Source organism: Denticeps clupeoides, chromosome 15 (assembly GCF_900700375.1).
Source record: "Denticeps clupeoides chromosome 15, fDenClu1.1, whole genome shotgun sequence".
In the NCBI taxonomy this organism is placed as follows: Eukaryota; Metazoa; Chordata; class Actinopteri; order Clupeiformes; family Denticipitidae; genus Denticeps; species Denticeps clupeoides.
In genome coordinates this window covers 637,912-659,203 of record NC_041721.1, presented here as the reverse complement: position 1 = coordinate 659,203, position 21,292 = coordinate 637,912, and the positions used below count along the sequence as shown (strand labels likewise).

The 21,292-nt window shown below is 48.1% G+C and overlaps 3 protein-coding genes and 1 long non-coding RNA gene across 4 annotated transcripts in view; 2 read left to right on the top strand and 2 right to left on the bottom strand.

Annotated features, from left to right (window-relative positions):
- Positions 1-21,292, bottom strand: part of LOC114764417 (inactive ubiquitin carboxyl-terminal hydrolase 54-like) — a 135,729-nt gene that overhangs the window by 30,763 nt on the left and 83,674 nt on the right.
- Positions 1,568-8,274, bottom strand: LOC114764410 (suppressor of cytokine signaling 5-like). Its single transcript, XM_028954044.1, has 2 exons — positions 8,011-8,274; positions 1,568-4,274 (listed from the first exon to the last, which is right to left on the bottom strand). Exon 2 carries the CDS (start codon positions 4,255-4,257, stop codon positions 2,875-2,877), a length of 1,383 nt encoding a protein of 460 aa, XP_028809877.1. The 5' UTR covers positions 4,258-4,274; positions 8,011-8,274; the 3' UTR covers positions 1,568-2,874.
- LOC114764421 (uncharacterized) lies at positions 8,637-14,252 on the top strand. The gene is made up of 3 exons (XR_003742505.1): positions 8,637-8,680; positions 13,653-13,833; positions 13,914-14,252. It is a non-coding gene; the product is annotated as an uncharacterized LOC114764421 (long non-coding RNA).
- LOC114764413 (GTP cyclohydrolase 1-like) lies at positions 18,410-21,286 on the top strand. The gene is made up of 6 exons (XM_028954046.1): positions 18,410-19,574; positions 19,647-19,756; positions 19,927-19,982; positions 20,199-20,230; positions 20,756-20,840; positions 20,916-21,286. Exons 1-6 carry the CDS (start codon positions 19,304-19,306, stop codon positions 21,043-21,045), a joined length of 684 nt encoding a protein of 227 aa, XP_028809879.1. The 5' UTR covers positions 18,410-19,303; the 3' UTR covers positions 21,046-21,286.

The following is a 21,292-nucleotide window of genomic DNA, read 5'->3' as shown; positions in this document are numbered from 1 at the left end:
ACACACACACACAGACACACACTCACACACACACACACAGACAGACACACACTCACACACACACACAGACAGACACACACTCACACACACAGACAGACACACACACACACACAGACACACACTCACACACATTCACACAGACAGACAGACACACACACTCACACACACAGACACACACAGACACACACACACACAGACACACACTCACACACACACACAGACAGACACACACTCACACACACACACAGACACACACACACACAGACAGACACACACTCACACACACACACAGACACACACACACTCACACACACACAGACACACACTCACACACACAGACACACACTCACACACACACACAGACAGACACACACTCACACACACACACAGACAGACACACACTCACACACACAGACAGACACACACACACACACAGACACACACTCACACACATTCACACAGACAGACAGACACACACACTCACACACACAGACAAAGACACACACACTCACACACATTCACACAGACAGACAGACACACACACTCACACACACAGACACACACAGACAAAGACACACACACTCACAAACACACACACAAAGACACACACACTCACACACATTCACACACACAGACAGACACACACACTCACACAGAGATAAAAACACAGACACACACTCACAAACACACACACACTTACACTCACAAACACACACACACACACACTTACACTCACAAACACACACTCACACAGAGACAAACACAGACACACTCACAAACACACACCCACATTCACACACATAAACACACTCACAAACACACACACATTCACAGACACTCACACAGAGACAAACACACACAAACACACACACTCACAAACACGCACTCACACAGACACACACACTCACAAACACAGACAGACACACACACACAAGGTAGTAATAATAAATGCACTCGTTGGATTAATCTATTTAAGTGGCGTATAGATTGATTTTTGGGGGAGTTTATCTGTTCGTTTGGTCCCTCTTCACAGACATGCGTCCATGGTGGAGGACACCGGATTTAAAAGTACGGTTTGTATTATATTATTAATATATTAAAGTCCCAAATCCACCGTTCCCTCGAGAACACATTTCACAGCGGGAAACTGGATTATTAGTCGGACTTTTTACGGTTTTGCACTACAGCACTTTTATTCAAATGAAACTTTGTGTAGCCGTTTTTTACATTTACAGCATTTATCAGACGCCCTTATCCAGAGCGACGTACAGTCAGTAGTTACAGGGACAGTCCCCCCCTGGAGACACTCAGGGTTAAGTGTCCTGCTCAGGGACACGATGGTAGTAAGTGGGGTTTGAACCTGGGTCTTCTGGTTCGTAGTCGAGTGTGGTACCCGCTAGGCGGCCACTAGCGCCCCTTTTTTTGTTCATGTACATAAATGTTCCACAGAAACAGAGTTGCGTTTGAATGAAACCCTTTTTTTATGAGGAATAACAGCGAATTGCTCGCTGGTTCACGTTGTTTAAACGCACAACGGTACGAATTCAACCAATAATGAGTAGAGAAGAAGAGAGGAAGTGCATTTCTTTATTATCGAGTGTCCTTTTCCAGAGTCTGTGTACATGGTGCATCATATTCCGATCCCCACGTTGGCTGCACGCGGGGAACACATATCGTCATATTCCGCCGCATTTTTCACGACATGCTGACTTTCATTTTTAATTCAACGTTAAGACGCCGAAGCAGAAGCCGAGAGCACCGAGAGGAACGTCTACAGGTGGAACGTGGGCGCGAGAAGGAGCAGGAAATCCTACATCACGCCCAATAACTCGTATTATTCATCCACGGAAGAACGTACTCTGGAACACGCCCTCTTCGCCTGACGTTTTGTTTTGGTGACCAGATGTCACGAACGTCACACGATTTCTACTTTCGAGAGGCGACCGACGTCAACCGCGCCACAAGGACACGTCAATGTAGGCGTTGCCAATTCACGGCCACACCCAGTGCCAAGCGCTCATCTTATTAACTCCGCCCACCCTGCCTAATTAGCGACCCGCCTCGTAAACCAACGAGCAGAGTGGGCGGAGTCGGAATGACGGCACCGCGCTCTCCATACGTGGACCGCTGGGATCGTGGACCGTGTTGTAGCATTACGCTACAACACCGAAACATGAAAAATATGTAAAATCTAGAGATTTTATACGTCTTTTCTGCCCCTTTCAGTCGTGATTAGTAAAATCAGTCAGATAAAGTTTCAAGTTTCTGCCCCCGATGTACAAGCACCTGAACAGAGCTGAGAGTGAAGCATGATGGGAAACTGACACACATGGAAGACTAAGTGTGAGTGTGAGTGTGTGTGAGTGTGTGTGTGTGTGTGTGTGTGAGTAGGGACCCTTTGTAATTTGACACCAGCGGGAAAAGATGAAAGCACCTGAGCGACTAATTAGTATAATTACCACGATAATTCGCATATTAATTAGAACGCGTCCGGACTGCCACAGTTCCGGCTCGAAGGCACGTGGTTCCCCGCGTGGCGCAGGGCGTGGCGCAGGGCGTGGCCTTATTGCTGTTGTGCTCGTCTGAGGCGGTCCTTTTTATTGCTATTGTTGCGGCCGGCGCCCGCCGCCGGCGAGATAAAGTGCTCTTATCCGTCTCTCTCTCTCTCTCGCTCGCCCGCTCAACACGCGTCCATCACGCCACTTCCCTTCCGTGCGATTAGTGGTCGTCGTTAACGGTTACGAAACACGGCGTTCGCCGCCCTCCCGCCGCCACCAGCACTTCCTGGAAGTGACGTCTCAGCCCGTCCGACTCTGAAGACAAAGTAAAGTAAAAATGTCCAACGTCTGATGAAAGGAAGGGACATGGACAGAGTCACTCGGCGCCCGGCGGCTGGCGCTCCAGCCAGCGAAGCCGCACCCTCTGCTTGTAGTGGTACTCCCTGAGGTAGTCCCGCAGGGCGGGGGGGAGGGGCAGCGCGCCCACGCCGTCGTAGGCGGCGCCGCGGCACACGGCCGCCCGCGCCAGGCCCTGCAGGGTGAAGGGGAAGGTGCGGTGGAGCGGCGCGGTCAGCAGCGGCTCGAAGAACATGCAGGCCGAGGGGTCCTTGTAGTGCTCCAGCAGCGCGGTGACGGTGGCGGCGTGGAACACGCAGGGGTCGTGGGCGTCGAAGCTGAAGTTGTGGTTCCACTGCTCGATGCGGGCGTGCAGCGAGCGGCCGTAGCGCCGGAAGCTGACCGAGAACAGGAAGTCGTCCTGGGCGGAGTCGCGCAGCAGGAAGGTGCCCTCGGGACGGCCGTCCAGCAGCGCCTCGGCGGCGTAGCGGTCCATCACCCCCCAGTAACAGGAAAGTGCCGTAATCCGCCACAGGTCCGGCACCAGGCAGTGTATGAAGTCCATCTGGGTGTGGACCTTCCAGGCTCCGCCCACTTGGCTGGGCAGGAGCGGCCGCTGCTTGGTTCGGCGGGCCTGCAGGCAGAGCGTGGTGGCGTCCTCGTCCTCGGAATCCGCTCCCGGCGCCAGCTTGTACGCGGAGGACGCGGGCGCGGCGGCCGCCTCCACCGTGTGGATCTGGGCGTGGGCCGGAGGGTCCACGCCCTCCTCGATGCTGAGCCGCCGCTGCTCGCGGAGACGCTCCTCCTCGTCTTCGGGACAGGACGCCGGCGGCGAGGGCGTGTCGGTGGGGGAGGAGCCGGTGGGCGCGGTGTGCTGCTTGATCAGGTGCCACTTGCGCGCCAGATCTGAGCCGGGCTGGAAGGGACACGTCTCCAGCATGAGCTCGGTCAGGTGGATCTTGCGTTTGGGGGCGCTTGGCAGTGGGAAGCACCGCCCCACCGCGTCCCGGAACCGCCTCCGCAAGGAGCGCAACGTCCCGCCTCTGGCCACGCCCCCCGCGGCCTCTTCCTGCCCCCCGCCCGCTCCGCGGTGGGACCGGCTCTCCAGCGAGCTCTGTGCCTTGGTGGAGCACGAATGCCTCTTCTTGCCGCTCCAGGGCGCGTGGCGCGAGTACGAGTCCCTCCGGGGCCCCGGCGCTCCGGCCTCCATCTCCTGCTCCACCGTGATCTCAAAAACGTGCCCCGCCCCGGCGACACAGTTGTGGCTCCTCACAGACCGGGCCGTCCTCCCGCCGACCGGAGGCGGAGCCGCATCAGCTGCCTGTCCTCCAGGATGGTCCTCTGCCCGGGGACCCCCGCCTGGACGTAGCAGGTTCTGGCATCCTCTCTTCAGGTTGCTCCACGCCTTGCCGGCCCTCTCCATGGGACGGGGACGCGCACCTGAGGAAACAAGGTCTTCATTTACTTTACTTTTTACTTTTATCCAAAGCAACTTACAAGATGAAGACACCAGCAATTTTGGGTAACAGTGGGTAACACACTCGACTATGAACCAGGAGACCCAGGTTCAAACCCCACTTACTACCATCATGTCCCTGAGCAGGCCACTTAACCCTGAGTGTCTCCAGGGGGGGGACTGTCCCTGTAACTACTGATTGTAAGGCGCTCTGGATAAGAACGTCGTGATAAGGAACTTGTCAGGAATAGAGCATGCTGGAAATTATTAGGTGCTTTTAGTGTGTGTGTGTGTGTGTGTGGGTATGTGTGTGAGAGTGTGTGAGTGAGTGTGTGTGTGTGTGAGTGTGTGTGTGTGTGTGGCTAGTCAAATGGAGCAGGACAAGTTGTCCCACCAGCCAGGGACAACAAGGGAGAACAGAGTCGGTTGGGACCGGAGACCCCGTGAAGAGGGGATTTGCAGGTCTGAGAGGGCGTGCAGGAGGGTATCTGGCTAGTAGTGTGTTGGTGTAAGAGGGTGCCCCAGGGGTTCCACCTCGTCGTATCGTTATACGGGTGCAGCCGTATCTCATACGATTACCAACGTGCCATACAGGCGTGACATCATGGCCACTTGGTTTGGTGGCAGCTGCGGTCCAGCCAGTGCGGTCCAGCTGACGCTTCTACATCCAACATATGGAAGGTGGTTCTGAACAACAACCGACCGAACGATCTGAAAACTGCCCCTGATACCAGGTCCATGGATTTTGGAGTACGGCTGCACCACCGGTATCTTCTGCAGGAAAGCCAAAGGTCTCCTATGTTTACCCAGAAGTCTACGGTCAGGAGATTAGAGGCGACCGCAGCCATCGCGCACGAAGACGTGAATAGAGGGGACGTCGGGTGACTAAACCGTGTTGCCGGGCCGACCTCCGGGGACCTGAGGCCAAGGATAAAAATGACCTGGCGCCGCCGTGGGTGCGGCCCAGTTACGGGTGCGGCCCAGTTACGGTGCCGGCCGGGGTTCCTCTGGACATGGAACCAGGCGAAACGTGACGGGTTATTACTACTACACTACTATACTACACCACTACTACTACACTACTATAGTACTACTACTACACTACTACTACAACACTACTATAGTACTACTACAACAACTACTACTACTACTACAACAACACTACTATAGTACTACTTCTACAACTACTACACTACAACAACACTACTATACTACTACTACAACATTACTATAGTACTACTACTACTACAACTACTACACTACTATACAACTACTACTACAACACTACTATAGTACTACTACTACAACTACTACACTACAACACTACTATACTACTACAACACTACTATAGCACTACTACTACTACAACACTACTATAGTACTACACTACAACAACACTACTATACTACTACTACAACTACCACACTACAACAACACTACTATAGTACTACTACAAGACTACTATAGTACTACTACAACAACTACTACTACTACTACAACAACACTACTATAGTACTACTTCTACAACTACTACACTACAACAACACTACTATACTACTACAACACTACTATAGTACTACACTACAACAACACTACTATACTACTACTACAACTACCACACTACAACAACACTACTATAGTACTACTACAACACTACTATAGTACTACTACAACAACTACTACTACTACTACAACAACACTACTATAGTACTACTACTACTACAACTACTACACTACTATACAACTACTACTACAACACTACTATAGTACTACTACTACTACAACTACCACACTACTATACAACTACTACTACAACACTACTATAGTACTACTACTACAACTACTACAACACTACTATACTACTACAACACTACTATAGCACTACTACTACTACAACACTACTATAGTACTACACTACAACAACACTACTATACTACTACTACTACAACTACTACACTACAACAACACTACTATACTACTACTACTACTACTACACTACTACTACTACAACAACTACTACACTACTATACTACTACAACACTACTATAGTACTACTTCTACAACTACTACACTACAACAACACTACTATACTACTACTACACTACTATACTACTACTATACTACTACTACGACACTACTATAGTACTACTACTACACTCGTTTTAGTAATGAGGGGAACCGACTAGCTGAAGAGTCCTTGGATGTGGACGTGAAGGTTTCCATTTTTCACCGTTAGGCTTGTAGGTGTCGGTTTGGTAGAAAAACAGCCGTTTAGAAACTGAAGTAGAGCCATCAGTCCACGGCCATCGTCTAACGGGACTTCCGGTGATAAACCGTCCACGCATCATCAACGCATCGGCCGTATTCCACATTACAAACGCTGTATGATATTAGTCGCCCGGGCAGATCGCCGCACGCAGTACGTGGCGCCCCAGAGAAGCCGGAAATTAAATATTTTTACATTTACATTTCCAGCATTTATCAGACGCCCTTATGCAGAGTGCCTTACAATCAGTACTTACAGGGACAGTCCCCCCCCCTGGAGACACTCAGGGTTAAGAGTCCTGCTCAGGGACAAGATGGTAGTAAGTGGGATTTGAACCTGGGTCTTCTGGTTCATAGGCGAGTGTGTTACACACTAGGCTACTACCACCCGTCTTCACAAGGTGAGATTATTACGTACTTTATCAACGTTTTGGTGGCAGGACATTAAGAGCCTTTTTCGTATCGGTGTCCCTCAACTGAAAAACTAATACATATGTGTATATATATGTGTGTGTGTGTGTGTATTTATGTAATTTGGTAAAAAGGTAAACCGTACACTGGCTGTATAAATGAAGCAACTTTTTTGGACCTCGGACGTGCTTCTTTGATTACGGATGATTGATACAGATTTTCGGAGGCATAATTAAACTAAATTAACATTAACTTGATGTGTAACGAATATAGCCGATTCCAAGTGAAGTCATGAAACCAATAACCTTTATTAACCTTTATTAAGACGGGAATTTACGGCCCTCTGAGGTGTGGCGTGGATGCAGGACCTGTGGGCACTGGGTCATTCTGGTGAAATACGGCAGATATTTCGCTCGATGAGAAGACATTCGTGCTGCGCATCCTCAGCAATAACGAACCATGACGTGATCTGGCTCCATGCTGGTTTGGGTTCACTTGGTCCATATAAATATTTCTATGAAATATAACAGTAAATCTGCCTAAAAAATACACAGCATATATACTCCAGGCAGGTCAATGCTGCAAGATATTAATTATTACCCAGTAAGCATTCATACCGGACGATGGACAGGATGCATCTATATAATGCATCTATGGGGCAGTGGTGGCCTAGCGGTTAAGGAAGCGGCCCCGTAATCAGAAGGTTGCCGGTTCGAATCCCGATCCGCCAAGGTGCCACTGAGCAAAGCACCGTCCCCACACACTGCTCCCCGGGCGCCTGTCATGGCTGCCCACTGCTGGGTGATGGGTTAAATGCAGAGGACAAACTTCACTGTGTGCACCGTGTGCTGTGCTGCTGTGTATCACAAGTGACAATCACTCCACTTTAAAATGTAAAAATGTAATGAAATATAACAGTAAACTGTATATATACTCCAGGTAGGTCACTGCTGCAAGATATTAATTATTACCCAGGATGCATCTGCATCATGCATACTTTCTAAAGGAGCGTGGGGATACTAAACGCCGGAAAAGGCGACTCACCGAGATGTCAGTCCTCCGCTAAATTATTCTCGGTTCTGCCTTCTTTTGTCTGGGGAAGAGGGGGAGGCGACCACGGAAAGCCGAAGACATGTTCCCGGGAATAAAAGCGCCCGGCCCGCGACTCCGGCGCTCACTTCCGCGGGCTGCCGCGCAGACATCCATTACAAAGCCCGCATCCCCCGACCGCAGCTACATTCTCCCGACATCCAGGCCTGCAGCTCCGTCCTGCTCCCCGGGCGCCGATATGGTCGCCGAATGCGGCGGCTGCGGCGGAGGCGCAGACAGCCGCGAGGTTGCCAGGTCGCGACCGTTTCACTTCCAGAAAAGAGCCTGAAACCATAGCTTACACAGGAAAGCAATTGGTAATGACAGATATATTTAGCCAGAAAATCATTATGACCACAGGACAAAAATCAGGGCAGTTCCAGAATTATTCATTCTTCAACCGCGTCTTCTTCATTTTGCGCAAATCGGTGTTCGAAAAATTGTCCAAATCGACTTGACCTGGCAACACAAATCTTTTGCCCAAGCGGTCTTTAAGTGGCAGCTGGAGGGTCCAATAGAAAGCTGCTTTCAAACCAGCCATCCGGATAGGGCGGGGCTTGGAGAGGGTCATGACCCGATCAGCCACGTCATGTCCTTCCATGATCGACGAACCGAACCGAACTTGGTGAGTTCCGAGGGCCACGTTTCTCCGTTATTTTGCTATGTTTGTTTTGTTGGTGCGTCGGTTGCATTAGGTTGTTAGAATACTCCTCCACTTGGTGAATCATAGATATAAGTTCTAGATGCACTTGAATGGGGCGTCAGTGGGGCGAATGCGTCAACAGAGCCGCCATCTTGGGATGGGCTACAACGTCAATTAGGAAGTCTATACAGAAATAAAATTTGAGAAGCGCTTTTTATTGTCTTTGTTTCTTTTAAATGTCAGACATGTCGAGGGACTTCCAGTGCCAGCTGGAAGAAATTGAAGTGATTGCCATTGTGAAATTGTGACATAAATAATGTGTTCTCTGTATTTAACCATCACCCTGAGTGAGCAGTGGGCACCATGACAGGCGCCCGGGGAGCAGTGTGTGTGGGGACGGTGCTCTGCTCAGTGACACCTCAGTGGCACCTTGGTGGATGGGGATTCGAACCGGCAACCTTCTGATTACAGGGCCACTTCCTTAACCGCTGCGCCACCACTGCCCCAAATAGGCCACATTTGCCCCAGGTCTACAGCCAGAGCTGATCTGAAGAGGGGCAGCATACAGCAGGAGGATAGAGGAGCGACAAATCCAGCAGCTGCAGCACCATCACGCCGGAGGTGCGGAGTCATATCATCCCATATCATGGACCCATTTCAGCTGAGGATGCCGACCCACCGGGAGCAACAGGGGAGCTACCCTGGACTGCCTCAGCACCATCCTCCCACAACGACTGGCGTCCAACCTGGCAGATCACCTGCAGCTGGATACCGGACTGCCCACGCCCTCCACTGCTCTCAGCACGCTCCTGTACACGCCCCAGCAACAAGATCATCCGGACTCATGTCGGGCAAAGGAGGAGAGCTGGCATACAGGGAGGAGGCTGAACGGCTGTCAGAGAAATGACGGTGACACCCAGCCACTCATCATCGGTGGGTGCTCAGGTTCCTGGGCGTTGACCCAACCTGGAGCTGCTGAAGAAGGCGCAGCAGAGACTGTACTTTCTGGGAATTCTCATGCTTTACCATGGTTCCATAGAACCACGAAGAACAACTGGCTGCCCCCTCGCCACCCTGGAACAAATTTACACCTCGCGATGCCGCAAAAAGCAGTACACATTTCACAGGACTCGTGACACCTCGCTCTTCGCCACTTCCAGATACAGAGCGATGAAAAGCAATCCAGACTCTAAATCTCTGTAAAATGTGCGATGCCACCTCAGCATGTGCCGTAATGTGCAATATCTTCACACAATGTGCAACAGGCTGTAAAAATCCAGTGCAATTTGTATTTCTGTATATATTTTATTTACCAGTGTACATTTTACCTATGGTGTACTACTATTTTATGTGTTTTTGTATTTTATCTTATTTTCTGTATTAACTATATTGCTCACCCTGAGTCGACTGCACCTTAAATTTCGTTATTCCTTGACAAGTGACGATAAAGATTTATCTTATCTTTTTTAAAACGTAATTGATGCATGTTGAGCGAGTAACATTTAGTGTGTATATGCTGTTTGAAAAGAAGAGCTGAAAGATTTATGATTAATTAAAGGAGAAAACGAATAGTATTTTTAAAACGTTGTTAAAGCGCAGAATATAAACACATACATCGTCATCATCATCACCACTCATACATTAATTAAAACTTATCTGCACTAAAATAAGTGACAACAACAACAACAACATTTATTTCTTATTTAGCCCAAAATCACATACAGTACGTCTCAATGGGCTTTGACAGGGTCCTACAGTTGACACCCCCCACACTTGACCCTTCTGCACACAAGGAAAAACTCCACACAAAAAACTCTAGGAGAGAAAAAAAAAGAAAGGAAGAAACCTTGGGAAGGAGTGATAGAGAGAGGGAACCCCTTCCAGGGTAGAGTGAGCCTGCAAACGGTGTCAGTGCAGGGTTGGGGATGATATAATAATAAGTCCTACAGTTGTAGGGTTGGAGAAGTCCAGGATGTAGTCAGTGTCATGGTCTAGATTACGTGTCCATTACATTTACAGCATTTATCAGACGCCCTTATCCAGAGCGACTTACAATCAGTATTTACAGGGACAATCCCCCTGGAGCAACTTAAGGTTAAATTTCTTGCTCAGGGACACAATGGTAGTAAGTGGGATTTGAACCTGGGTCTTCTGGTTCATAGGCGAGTGTCTTACCCACTAGGCTACTACCACCTACATAATGATGTTACTGGTCCGTTTGAAGATCCCTGAAGCTGTAGTTGTAACGGTGGTGGTGGCTGTGGTGACCCTCTGGTTTGTTTCATGTTTTGTCCTTGTTAAGCAGTTGTCAGGAACCAGGATTTATCTGCTGGTCTCTTCACTGGGGTCTGCCAGTAGTCTGGGTGCTTGATTCTGTGTCTCTGAGAAAACAAACAGCGGCAGACGGTGGCATCGTACGACCGATACTGAAATATGTGGTTATAGTGGTATATTGGTGCTACAGTGGCCCGGTACCCTAACTAGGACAGCCTAACTGGTGAATTTAACTTTGTCTGTGTCTAACAGGGGGACTCTGTGATAAACTGGACTTTATAATTGACACTGCGTCAAAATCAAGTGAAATGAGGGTCTAGGACTTTAGCAAAAAGCCAGAGAAAACAGATAGGTTTTGAGATTGGATTTAAACACTGAGACTGTGTCTGAGTCCCGGACACTGACAGGCAAGCTGTTCCACAACTGCGGAGCTCTATAGGAGAAGGATCTGCTCCCAGCTGTGACCTTCTGCACCTTTGGTACCAGTAGTGACCCCGCACCCATTGATCTGCCTACCAGTAGTTCGTCAAAACCCCACGGGAAGCATATCCGGCTACTTAAATTGTTGGAAAGGGGGTGTCAGTAAAGGGGGTGTCATTTTTGACTGCTGAGGGGTACAAGTTGTTCCTGTAGCGCCTTCCCGAGGCCAGTAGTGTGTGTTGTCATTGATGGTTCATGCCTTGTTGTGGTCGTGCAACGTGTAGATGTAAAATACTTTTATATATATTAAATTATGTTTCCCCTGAAATGAAGTAAAAGGTGCCATTATTCATTTACACAGTTGATGGGGAGAAAGTTGTAGAATAGAATGCCTTGTATTGTCAGTATACGCTTGTACAATGAGATTAAAAGCAGCTCATTCAGACATATATGTAGAAAATAATACAACAAGAATGCAAAATGCAAATAAAAGTAAAAAAAAAAAGAATGCAAAATACAATATAAAATTACAGTGTTATATCGAAAGAATAAATGAATAAATAGTAAGGTTTTATATGTATGGTTTGAAATGTTGTGTGGATTGCACATTATTGCACATTGGATTATTTCACATTGTTTCAAAAGTATTTCACAGTAATGATTTTGCACAGTAACAATTAAATGAAAGTGAAGTGATTGTGAAACACAGCAGCACAGCACACGGTGAAACATGTCCTCTGTATTTAACCATCACCCTTGGTGAGCAGTGGGCACCATGACAGGCGCCCGGGAAGCAGGGTCGGGACCTTCATCGAGGGGAGCTCAGTGGCACCTTGGCGGTTCGGGATTTGAACCGGGAACCTTCTGATTACGGAGCCACTTCCCTGTGGTAGTGGTGGTAGTATCCTAGTGGGTAACACACTCGCCTATGAACCAGAAGACCCAGGTTCAAATCCCACTTACTACCATTGTGTCCCTGAGCAAGACACTTAACCCTGAGTGTCTCCAGGGGGACACTTAACCATGACTGTCCCTGTAACTACTGATTGTAGGTCGCTCTGGATAAGCGTCTGGTAAATACCATAAATTTATTGTCCCCCCTTTTGGTAAATATTAATATTGCAGGAGGTGGAGGGTCCTGAATAGGGTTTGCCCCATTAAACTACTGTAGACATATCAAATAAATATGGCAGCATTTCATTAAGTGAAGGTCCTTGTTCAGCAGAACTTCAGCTAATACTTCCAACAGGTCATGTGATGAACAACAGGTGCCACTGTGGTGTCACTGCAGTGAACCCATGACATTTAGGTCTTTGGTTTGGGATGGAAAAGGCTGCGTTCACAGTGTCAGGGCAAATCGGATTGATGCGCATCTGATCACATGGAGCATGTGTGAAGAAATAAAAATCACATGAGGTCTAACTCTTACAAATGCATTTCAAACTGCATTTGCATGTGACCTGCACGCTCGATCACTCACTATCGTTAACCGCTTAGTCTTGTTACTCAGGATCGTCCACCCCTGACACCCACACCTACAGTCAATCCCCCCAGCAGGGAAGAAGAGAGGATCAGGCGAGAAAAGGATCAATATCCACCTGTAATGGAGAGAGAAATCATGTACAAGTGAAAATGAAGTGATTGTCATTGTGAAACAGCATGACAGGTGCCTGGGGAGACATTTACATTTACATTTACAGCATTTATCAGACGCCCTTACCCAGAGCGACTTACAGTCAGTAGTTACAGGGACAGTCCCCCCCTGGAGTCACTCAGGGCTAAGTGTCCTGCTTAGGGACACGATGGTAGTAAGTGGGGTTTGAACCTGGGTCTTCTGGTTCATAGGCGAGTGTGTTACCCACTAGGCCACTGCCACCCATACAGCGTGTGTGGACTGTGCTCAGTGGCACCTGGGCAGTTCGGGATTCGAACCAGCAACCTTCCAATTACGCGGCTGCTTCCTTACCCGCTAGGGCCACCACTGCCCCAGTGGAGGGAAACCTGCCATAGAATCGAGCTCTACACCAGGGCCTGTATGTTCGTCGCCATGTAAAAACGTGCATAGAGTTGCAAACCAGATTCAAATAGTCAATACGATGCTGTTGGCTAGCTTTCATTTAACATCTGAATTTTGCAACAAACAAAAGTCAGAATGCATTTAGAAAGTAGCTAATAGAAAATGACAGTATGAACTTTAGCTTATCAAGTCATTTTATCAACTGCAATGTGCTATTTAATGTGAATCACGTGTGTGTTTCAGGCAACATAATCACGGGCAGAGAAGAAGACAAAAAAACCTAAAGAATCTTCAGAGGAAAGTTTACAGGTTCTGTTGAAGAAACAAACCCAAGAAACAAGTGCTGAGCATGAAAAATGCTTCTCCACGTACAGAATAAAACAGCTTCACCGTGTGGCCATTTTGAAGACTGGACATCATTAAGGTCCATCTCTTTATCACTATTCTGTTTCCTTCGACCTTTTTGGGATGCTCAGAATCTGGGTTTTTTCTTTCATTATACAGCACCATCAATCTGCATAGATCTGTGAAAGCCATCTTGTCATGGAACGGCGTGGCTGCCTGAATGCACATCCAGTGCGACAGGTTTCCTCGACCCCAGGGTAGCTGTCGGAGGCCATTGAGGTCCTGACCCCCGAATCCACTGGTACCCCTTGCCTTAGGTATCGCTTAACCTGTCGCACTTAACCACTGGCCCATCTTTAATCCTGCACCACTAATTACAGGTATTCCTGAGCCCATTCTGTGATTTGTGGTGCAGTGTCGTTTAAGGGCCCGGAGATCACGGGCATCCGGTATGGTTTTACGGCCTTGACCCTTATGCACAGAGATGGTTCCAGATTCTCTGAATCTTCAGATGATGTTATGCACAGTTGATGATGATAGATGCAAAATATGGACATTTGCCATCTCCACATCATTGCATTCAGTTTTTATTCACAATTTGTTTAGTGTCCCAACTTTTTTGGAATCCGGTTTGTAGATATAAGGTGGTGGGTTATAGATATATGTTGGTGGGTTATAGATATATGGTGACTGGTTATAGATATATGGTGGTGGGTTATAGATATAAGGTGGTGGGTTATAGATATATGTTGGTGGGTTATAGATATATGATGGCGCGTTATAGATATATGGTGGTGGGTTATAGATATATGGTGGTGGGTTATAGATATATGGTGGCAGGATATAGATATATGGTGGTGGGTTATAGATATATGGTGGCGGGATATAGATATATGGTGGTGGGTTATAGATATATGATGGCGCGTTATAGATATATGGTGGTGGGTTATAGATATATGGTGGCTGATATAGATATATGGTGGTGGGTTATAGATATATGGTGGCTGATATAGATATATGGTGGCGGGTTATAGATATATGGTGGCGGGATATAGATATATGGTGGTGGGTTATAGATATATGGTGGTGGGTTATAGATATATGCCGCTGGGTTATAAATATATGTTGCTGAGTTATAGATATATGATGGCGGGTTATAGATATGTGAAGTTGATGGGTTTAGGGGTGGGTTTGGGTTTGACTACAAGAAATGTTGTTTTTGTCTGTTCTACTCAGTACTTGTTGAAGTTGAGCTTTATTGTCATTTCAGTTACATACGTGTTAGACGGTACATCAGTGAAATGAAACAACGTTTCTCCAGAACCTGGTGCTACATGTAACGTTCAAACAACGTTTCTCCAGAACCTGGTGCCACATGTAACGCTTAAACAACCTTTAAACAATGTTACATACTGACATAAAGTGACCATGTTCCACATCGACAAACCAGCTACATAAAGTAGAAACAGGGGACACAGTATTATTTAACAAAAAACATGTAGACAACAATGAGACAGACAGCACTGAACTGAATTATAAATGTGCAAAGTAAAAATAGTGCAAATACTGCTGTGCAAAATGAAACGGTGCAAAGTAAAAAGTGCAAAGTTCCTCAAAGGCCTACAAAAGCTACCGTGGGGTCGAGGAAACCTGTCGCACTGGCTGTGCAGTTCCGGCGATACCTAATGTGAGAAGTACCTGTGGATTCAGGCAGCAGGTCCTCAGCGGCCTACCAAAGCTACCGTGTCGAGGGTCGAGGAAACCTGTTGCACTGGCTGTGCATTCTTGGCAAAAGATAAAATTTGGTAATAAAATAAAGTAGGTAATATTTCTCAATGTAACTGTGGTAATGTGTGTGTCAGTCCAGAGTGGAAAGTCCCAGAGTCCGATAGTCTGCTGTCGCATAGTCTGTTAGTAAGGGCCCAAACATTGTAATATATTCACTGGGTTAAATTGGTCTGCCATTAATAAAATATTACAAAAATGCTCAGACTTTTAGTCGACTGAAATTTAACTAGACTAAAATTAGTATGCATGTGATTAAAATTAATAAAAACTAAAATGACAGCTTGATGAAAAGACTACACTAAAACTAAAACTAAGACAGGCCACCAAAACAGCTTTAATTCAAATAATTTCACAAAATACAAATCATTTCAAATAATTGGGGCCAATAGGTTGTTCTGACTAGCATGTGAAGGCATTCCTTTGATACCTTTTTGAAGATGTTTTGTGTGTCATTCCACCCCTGAAGCCAGTCACATTTCACTATATGGAAATCAAAAAATATCTCAAGAGAAAATCTGATTAGAAGTTTGTATACACACAAGCTGATCTGTTGCCCAGTGTTCCATTGTATTTCCATAGTGTTCAACTCCTGTCACCCAGTGTTCATTCTTGTCACCCAGTGTTCACTCCTGTCACCCAGTGTTCAATTCCTGTCAACCAGTGTTCATTCTTGTCTCCCAGTGTTCAATTCCTGTCAACCAGTGTTCATTCCTGTCACCCAGTGTTCAATTCCTGTCAACCAGTGTTCATTTTTGTCTCCCAGTGTTCAATTCCTGTCAACCAGTGTTCATTCCTGTCACCCAGTGTTCAATTCCTGTCAACCAGTGTTCATTCTTGTCTCCCAGTGTTCAATTCCTGTCAACCAGTGTTCATTCCTGTCACCCAGTGTTCATTCTGTTTAGATAGATTTCTTTCCTGTTATCCAGTGTTTCTTCCTGTTACTTGATTATTTTTCTTTAAATTGCTTAATAAATGACACAAAGTGCTGGATAATCATCTCATTGTTGTTTTATAAAATAGAATTCACGGCTCCAGCTGCTCTTAGATGCTGAGACACAACTTGAGCTCTTTTTTTCTCCAAAGAAGCCTTTGTACTTTCATTTCCCGTGATCTGACCACTCGAAAAAAATGAATGTTCTGACCTCCAGCTGATTGGGCGCATGGCCTGTGTGTGTGTGTGTGTGTGTGTGTGTGTGCGCGTGTGGACACACTTGTGTATAAGATATAGGGTCAGTTTCCCATTCATGGACTGGGACTAGATTTAATCCATGAACGGAGAACTGACCCTTTGTGCTTTAGATTTGCAATTCAATTTACAGCGTTTACCAGACGTCCTTATCCAGAGCGAATTACAATCAGTAGTTACAGGGACAGTCCGCCCCTGGAGACACTCAGGGACACGATGGTAGTAAGTGGGGTTTGAACCTGGATCTTCTGGTTCACGGGCAAGTGTGTTACCCGCTAGGCTACTAGCACCCTATTCAAACTGGTGTTTTCAGTAAAAATGACTTCTACTGCTTAACTATATTTAAGGGAATTCTGCACCGGTGAGCCGTGGTCCACATTAACAGAACCACATCGAGAGGGTTTCTGTTATTATACAGCAGTTACCTGTTCGTAGAATCTTCTAGAAGCCAAGGTATGGAAGATCATGGCCCGTCAGCAAGTCAAATAGAAACGTTAGCATTTCATTCAAAGTAGTACGGTTCTGAAACCTCAGAGTGTAGAGAAATGTGGTTGAGCCCAAGAGACGGCCTGGTCAGTGAATTAGCCGTCCCTGGACCAGGGTACTATAACAGGACAGGACAGAATCGGACGAGACGTTTGACGATGCTGGTGTGACGTTGTCACATGATGCTTCCGACAAAGGCTCAGTGTTCCCCACATCTGTGCCGTCAGCAGTTCACAGATGCCGTAGAGATGGCTGACCTGCTCGCTTTGAATGGGAAAGTGTAAAAAAAATTGCAACAGACCTAATAGATTTTTAGAAATCGTTGCATAATCAACACAAATAGGATTAGTTGTGTCATTGCTACATTAACATTCCGTTGTACGAATGCGATGGTTGCCAGATAGAAGAAAGAATGGGTCATTCTGAAAGAACATCATGCAGGGACATAAGGAATGTCTAAGTCCCTTCTGTTGTCCATCTTAAGGTGGTGGAGAGAGGACAAGTGTGTGAAATGCTGTCATCACAGCAAAAGCTCCCTGATATGGACAGACACAAAGTTAAATTGAGGCTGTAATAGAGCATAAAGCAGCATGTAGTTGGATGATGCTTCACTTTTATCTGCGTGTATGTGTACAGAACCAACCATATTTCTCCCTCCTTCCATACCTCACCACCTTTCACCCCTGATCACCCAGTATCGATAAAAGAAGTGCAAAGTAATACATTTCTAATCCTGCTTTCTGAACTGTGTTGCATTGGAAGTTTCCCATTTGGTAGTGAAAGGAGAGATGGATGCATGGAAGCCTGACACTCACATGATCTACTGTACCTACCTAGTGTGAAGAAATAAAATCGACCTTTCATGCTGCATCAGGCCCGCAACTTGTACAAATATACGGCGGCTGATATTCTACACAAAGCTCTGCATCACGTCGTGAATTCTGAAAATTTGTTCTGCGGTCACGTGGGCGTGCCGGTCGAAGTCCTGAAATGACAGAACCGATGGATTGGGTGGATTGGACAGGGGCAGTGGTGGCCTAGCGGTTAAGGAAGTGGCCCCGTAATCAGAAGGTTGCCGATTCCCGATCCGCCAAGGTGCCACTGAGGTGACACTGAGCAAAGCACCGTCCCCACACACTGCTCCCCGGGCGCCTGTCATGGCCGCCCACTGCTCACTCAGGGTGATGGGTTAAATGCAGAGGACAAATTTCACTGTGTGCACTGTGTGCTGTGTATCACAAGTGACAATCACTTCACTTTCACTTTCACCAATGGATTGGGTGGATTGGATAGAACTGACGAATTGGAAGGATTGGACAGAACCGACGAATTGGACAGAACCAACAGATTGGGTGGATTGGACAGAACCGACAGTCTGGGTGGATTGGACAGGACCAGTGCATTGGACAGAACCGAAAGATTAGGTGGATTGGACAGGATTGATGGATTGGACTGAACCGATGGTTGGATGGATTGGACAGAATTGACCATTTGGACAGAACCAATGGATTGGATGGATTGGAAAGAACTGACAGATTGGCTGGATTGGACAAAACCAATGGATTGGGTGGATTGGACAGAACCGACAGATTGGCTATATTGGACAGAACCAAAGGATTAGACAGAACGGACAGATTGGCTGGATTGGACAGAACCGACAGATTGGACAGAACGGACAGATTGGACAGAACGAACAGAACCGACCGATTGGACAGAACCGACGGATTGGCTGGATTGGACAGAACCGACAGATTGGACAGAATTGACAGATTGGCTGGATTGGACAGAACCGGCGGATTGGCGCTGGCCTCGTTTCTGTCGCACCGTGCGGCGTGACATTTGATCGGGGGCGCGCAGTCACGCCGCCGGACTGTGACGTCACGGCCAACGTGACCGAGCCGGCGCGACCCTTTAAATGCGACCGGCGCGGTCACAATCGTCCAGGAAAGCAGCCGCAGGTGAAGCAGCAGCAGCAGCAACGCTCCAGCAACGCTCCAGCAACGCTCCAGCAACGCTCCACACCTCCACGCACAGACGCTTTATTTAATTGCATTAAGTTATTTCCGTATTTATTTGCTACATTTATAAAATGGAGTACCAGAAAGTGTCCGAGATGAACAACGTGATCGTCAGCTGCCACAACGGCTTCGGCGACCTGACCATCGAAGGCAAGAAGCGCAGCGAGACGTCCCGCAAGCAGGCGGAGGACGAGTCCCGGCTGCCGGCGCTCCAGGCCGCCTACACCAGCATCCTGCAGGACCTGGGCGAGAACACGGGCCGAGAGGGGCTGCTGAGGACCCCGCTGCGCGCCGCCAAGGCCATGCAGTTCCTGACCAAGGGCTACCATGAGACGGTCTACGGTAAAGCAGCTTCAGCAGCCCAGCAGCTCCAGCATGGAGCTTAAATCAACCAAAACTTCACTGTCCCCACAGACATCCTGAACGACGCCGTCTTCGACGAGGACCACGAGGAAATGGTGATCGTGAAGGACATCGACATGTTCTCCCTGTGTGAGCACCACATGGTACCTTTCTTTGGCAAGGTGAGTTGACCTTTTTACGGCCGTGAAACAGCATTTATGAATTATGGTATTGGTCCGTTCTCGCGTCGTTCAGAAAGGGACTGAAAGTGTAAAACCCACAAATTCTCCTGATTAAAGCGTGTAGGACTGGGCACCGTCGCTTCATGTACGTGTGATCATGTGACCCGCAGGTCCATATCGGGTACCTGCCCAGTAAAAAGGTGGTCGGCCTGAGCAAGCTGGCGAGGTGAGTCTGTCCCCGTCTCTCTCTCTCTCTGTCTGTCTCCCACGGGGACGCCGCGTTAGTCCCGGGCGGCTGCGTTCTTCTGTTTTCTCAGCCCATTGACTTGAGGGCTTAGAGGCGGAACCCGGCCGCCCCGGGCGCTGAGGAAATCCCTCGCCGGGCCAGTGTGGGAACGCTCCTGGCCGCCACGTTCAGCCGCTTTTTCTCTTCTTGTTGCAGGATCGTGGAAATTTACAGCCGCAGACTTCAAGGTAAAACGCCGTCATTATTAAACCGGAATGTGGTGAACGAGCGGTTCACGTGTCAGTCCTCTGGGGCAGTGGTGGCCTAGCGGTAAAGGAAGCGGCCCCGTAATCAGAAGGTTGCCGGTTCGAATCCCGATCCGCCAAGGTTGCCACTGAGGTGCCCCTGAGCAAAGCACCGTCCCCACACACTGCTCCCCGGGCGCCTGTCATGGTGCCCTAGGGTGGTAGTAGCCTAGTGGGTAACACACTCGCCTATGAACCAGAAGACCCGGGTTCGAATCCCACTTACTACCATTGTGTCCCTGAGCAAGACACTTAACCCTAAAATTGCTCCAGGGAGACTGTCCCTGTAATACTGATTGTAAATCGCTCTGGATAAGGGCGTCTGATAAATGCTGTAAATGTAAAATGCCCACTGCTCACTCAGGGTGATGGTTAAATGCAGAGGACACATTTCACTGTGTGCATCGTGTGCTGTGCTGCTGTGTATCACATGTGACAATCACTTCACTTTTTTTTTTTTTCCTACAGTCCAGGAACGCCTGACGAAGCAGGTCGCCATGGCCATCTCCGAGGCGCTGCATCCGGTGGGCGTGGCCGTCGTGATCGAGGCAGCGTGAGTGTCCCCTTGTCCCTTGCCGCCTGCTCGGTGCGGTGCCCCCTAACGTGACGGCGCCTCCTGTTGTTTCAGCCACATGTGCATGGTGATGCGGGGGGTGCAGAAGATGAACAGCCGCACCGTCACCAGCACCATGCTGGGCGTCTTCCGTGAAGACCCCAAGACCCGCGAGGAGTTCCTGTCCCTCATCAAGAGCACCTAGTCACCCTCACACGTCCCCTTGCTCCAGTCGCTATAGTTCCTTCCTGTCCAGTTCACGTGACGGTGCTGAGAACGTCACTGCCGACCTCAGGGGCTCGATGGCCAAACGGCGCATGCAGGTGCTGCCGTAACGCTGCATACCGCGCGTACGCACGGGACCGGCGCACGATTCCATCCCCCTTTATTATTAAGAATTACAATGCCTGCATACCATGTTACTCACAAAACCAATAAAAAGATGAAACGCT

Excerpts from the sequence above, each read along its gene's own strand:
- LOC114764410 (XM_028954044.1), bottom strand. The coding sequence starts at position 4,257 with ATGGAGAGGGCCGGCAAGGCGTGGAGCAACCTGAAGAGAGGATGCCAG.
- LOC114764413 (XM_028954046.1), top strand. The coding sequence starts at position 19,304 with ATGGAGTACCAGAAAGTGTCCGAGATGAACAACGTGATCGTCAGCTGC. Across the intron at positions 19,575-19,646 it reads CTACCATGAGACGGTCTACG|ACATCCTGAACGACGCCGTC; the intron begins GTAAAGCAGCTT and ends CTGTCCCCACAG. Across the intron at positions 20,231-20,755 it reads TTACAGCCGCAGACTTCAAG|TCCAGGAACGCCTGACGAAG; the intron begins GTAAAACGCCGT and ends TTTTTCCTACAG.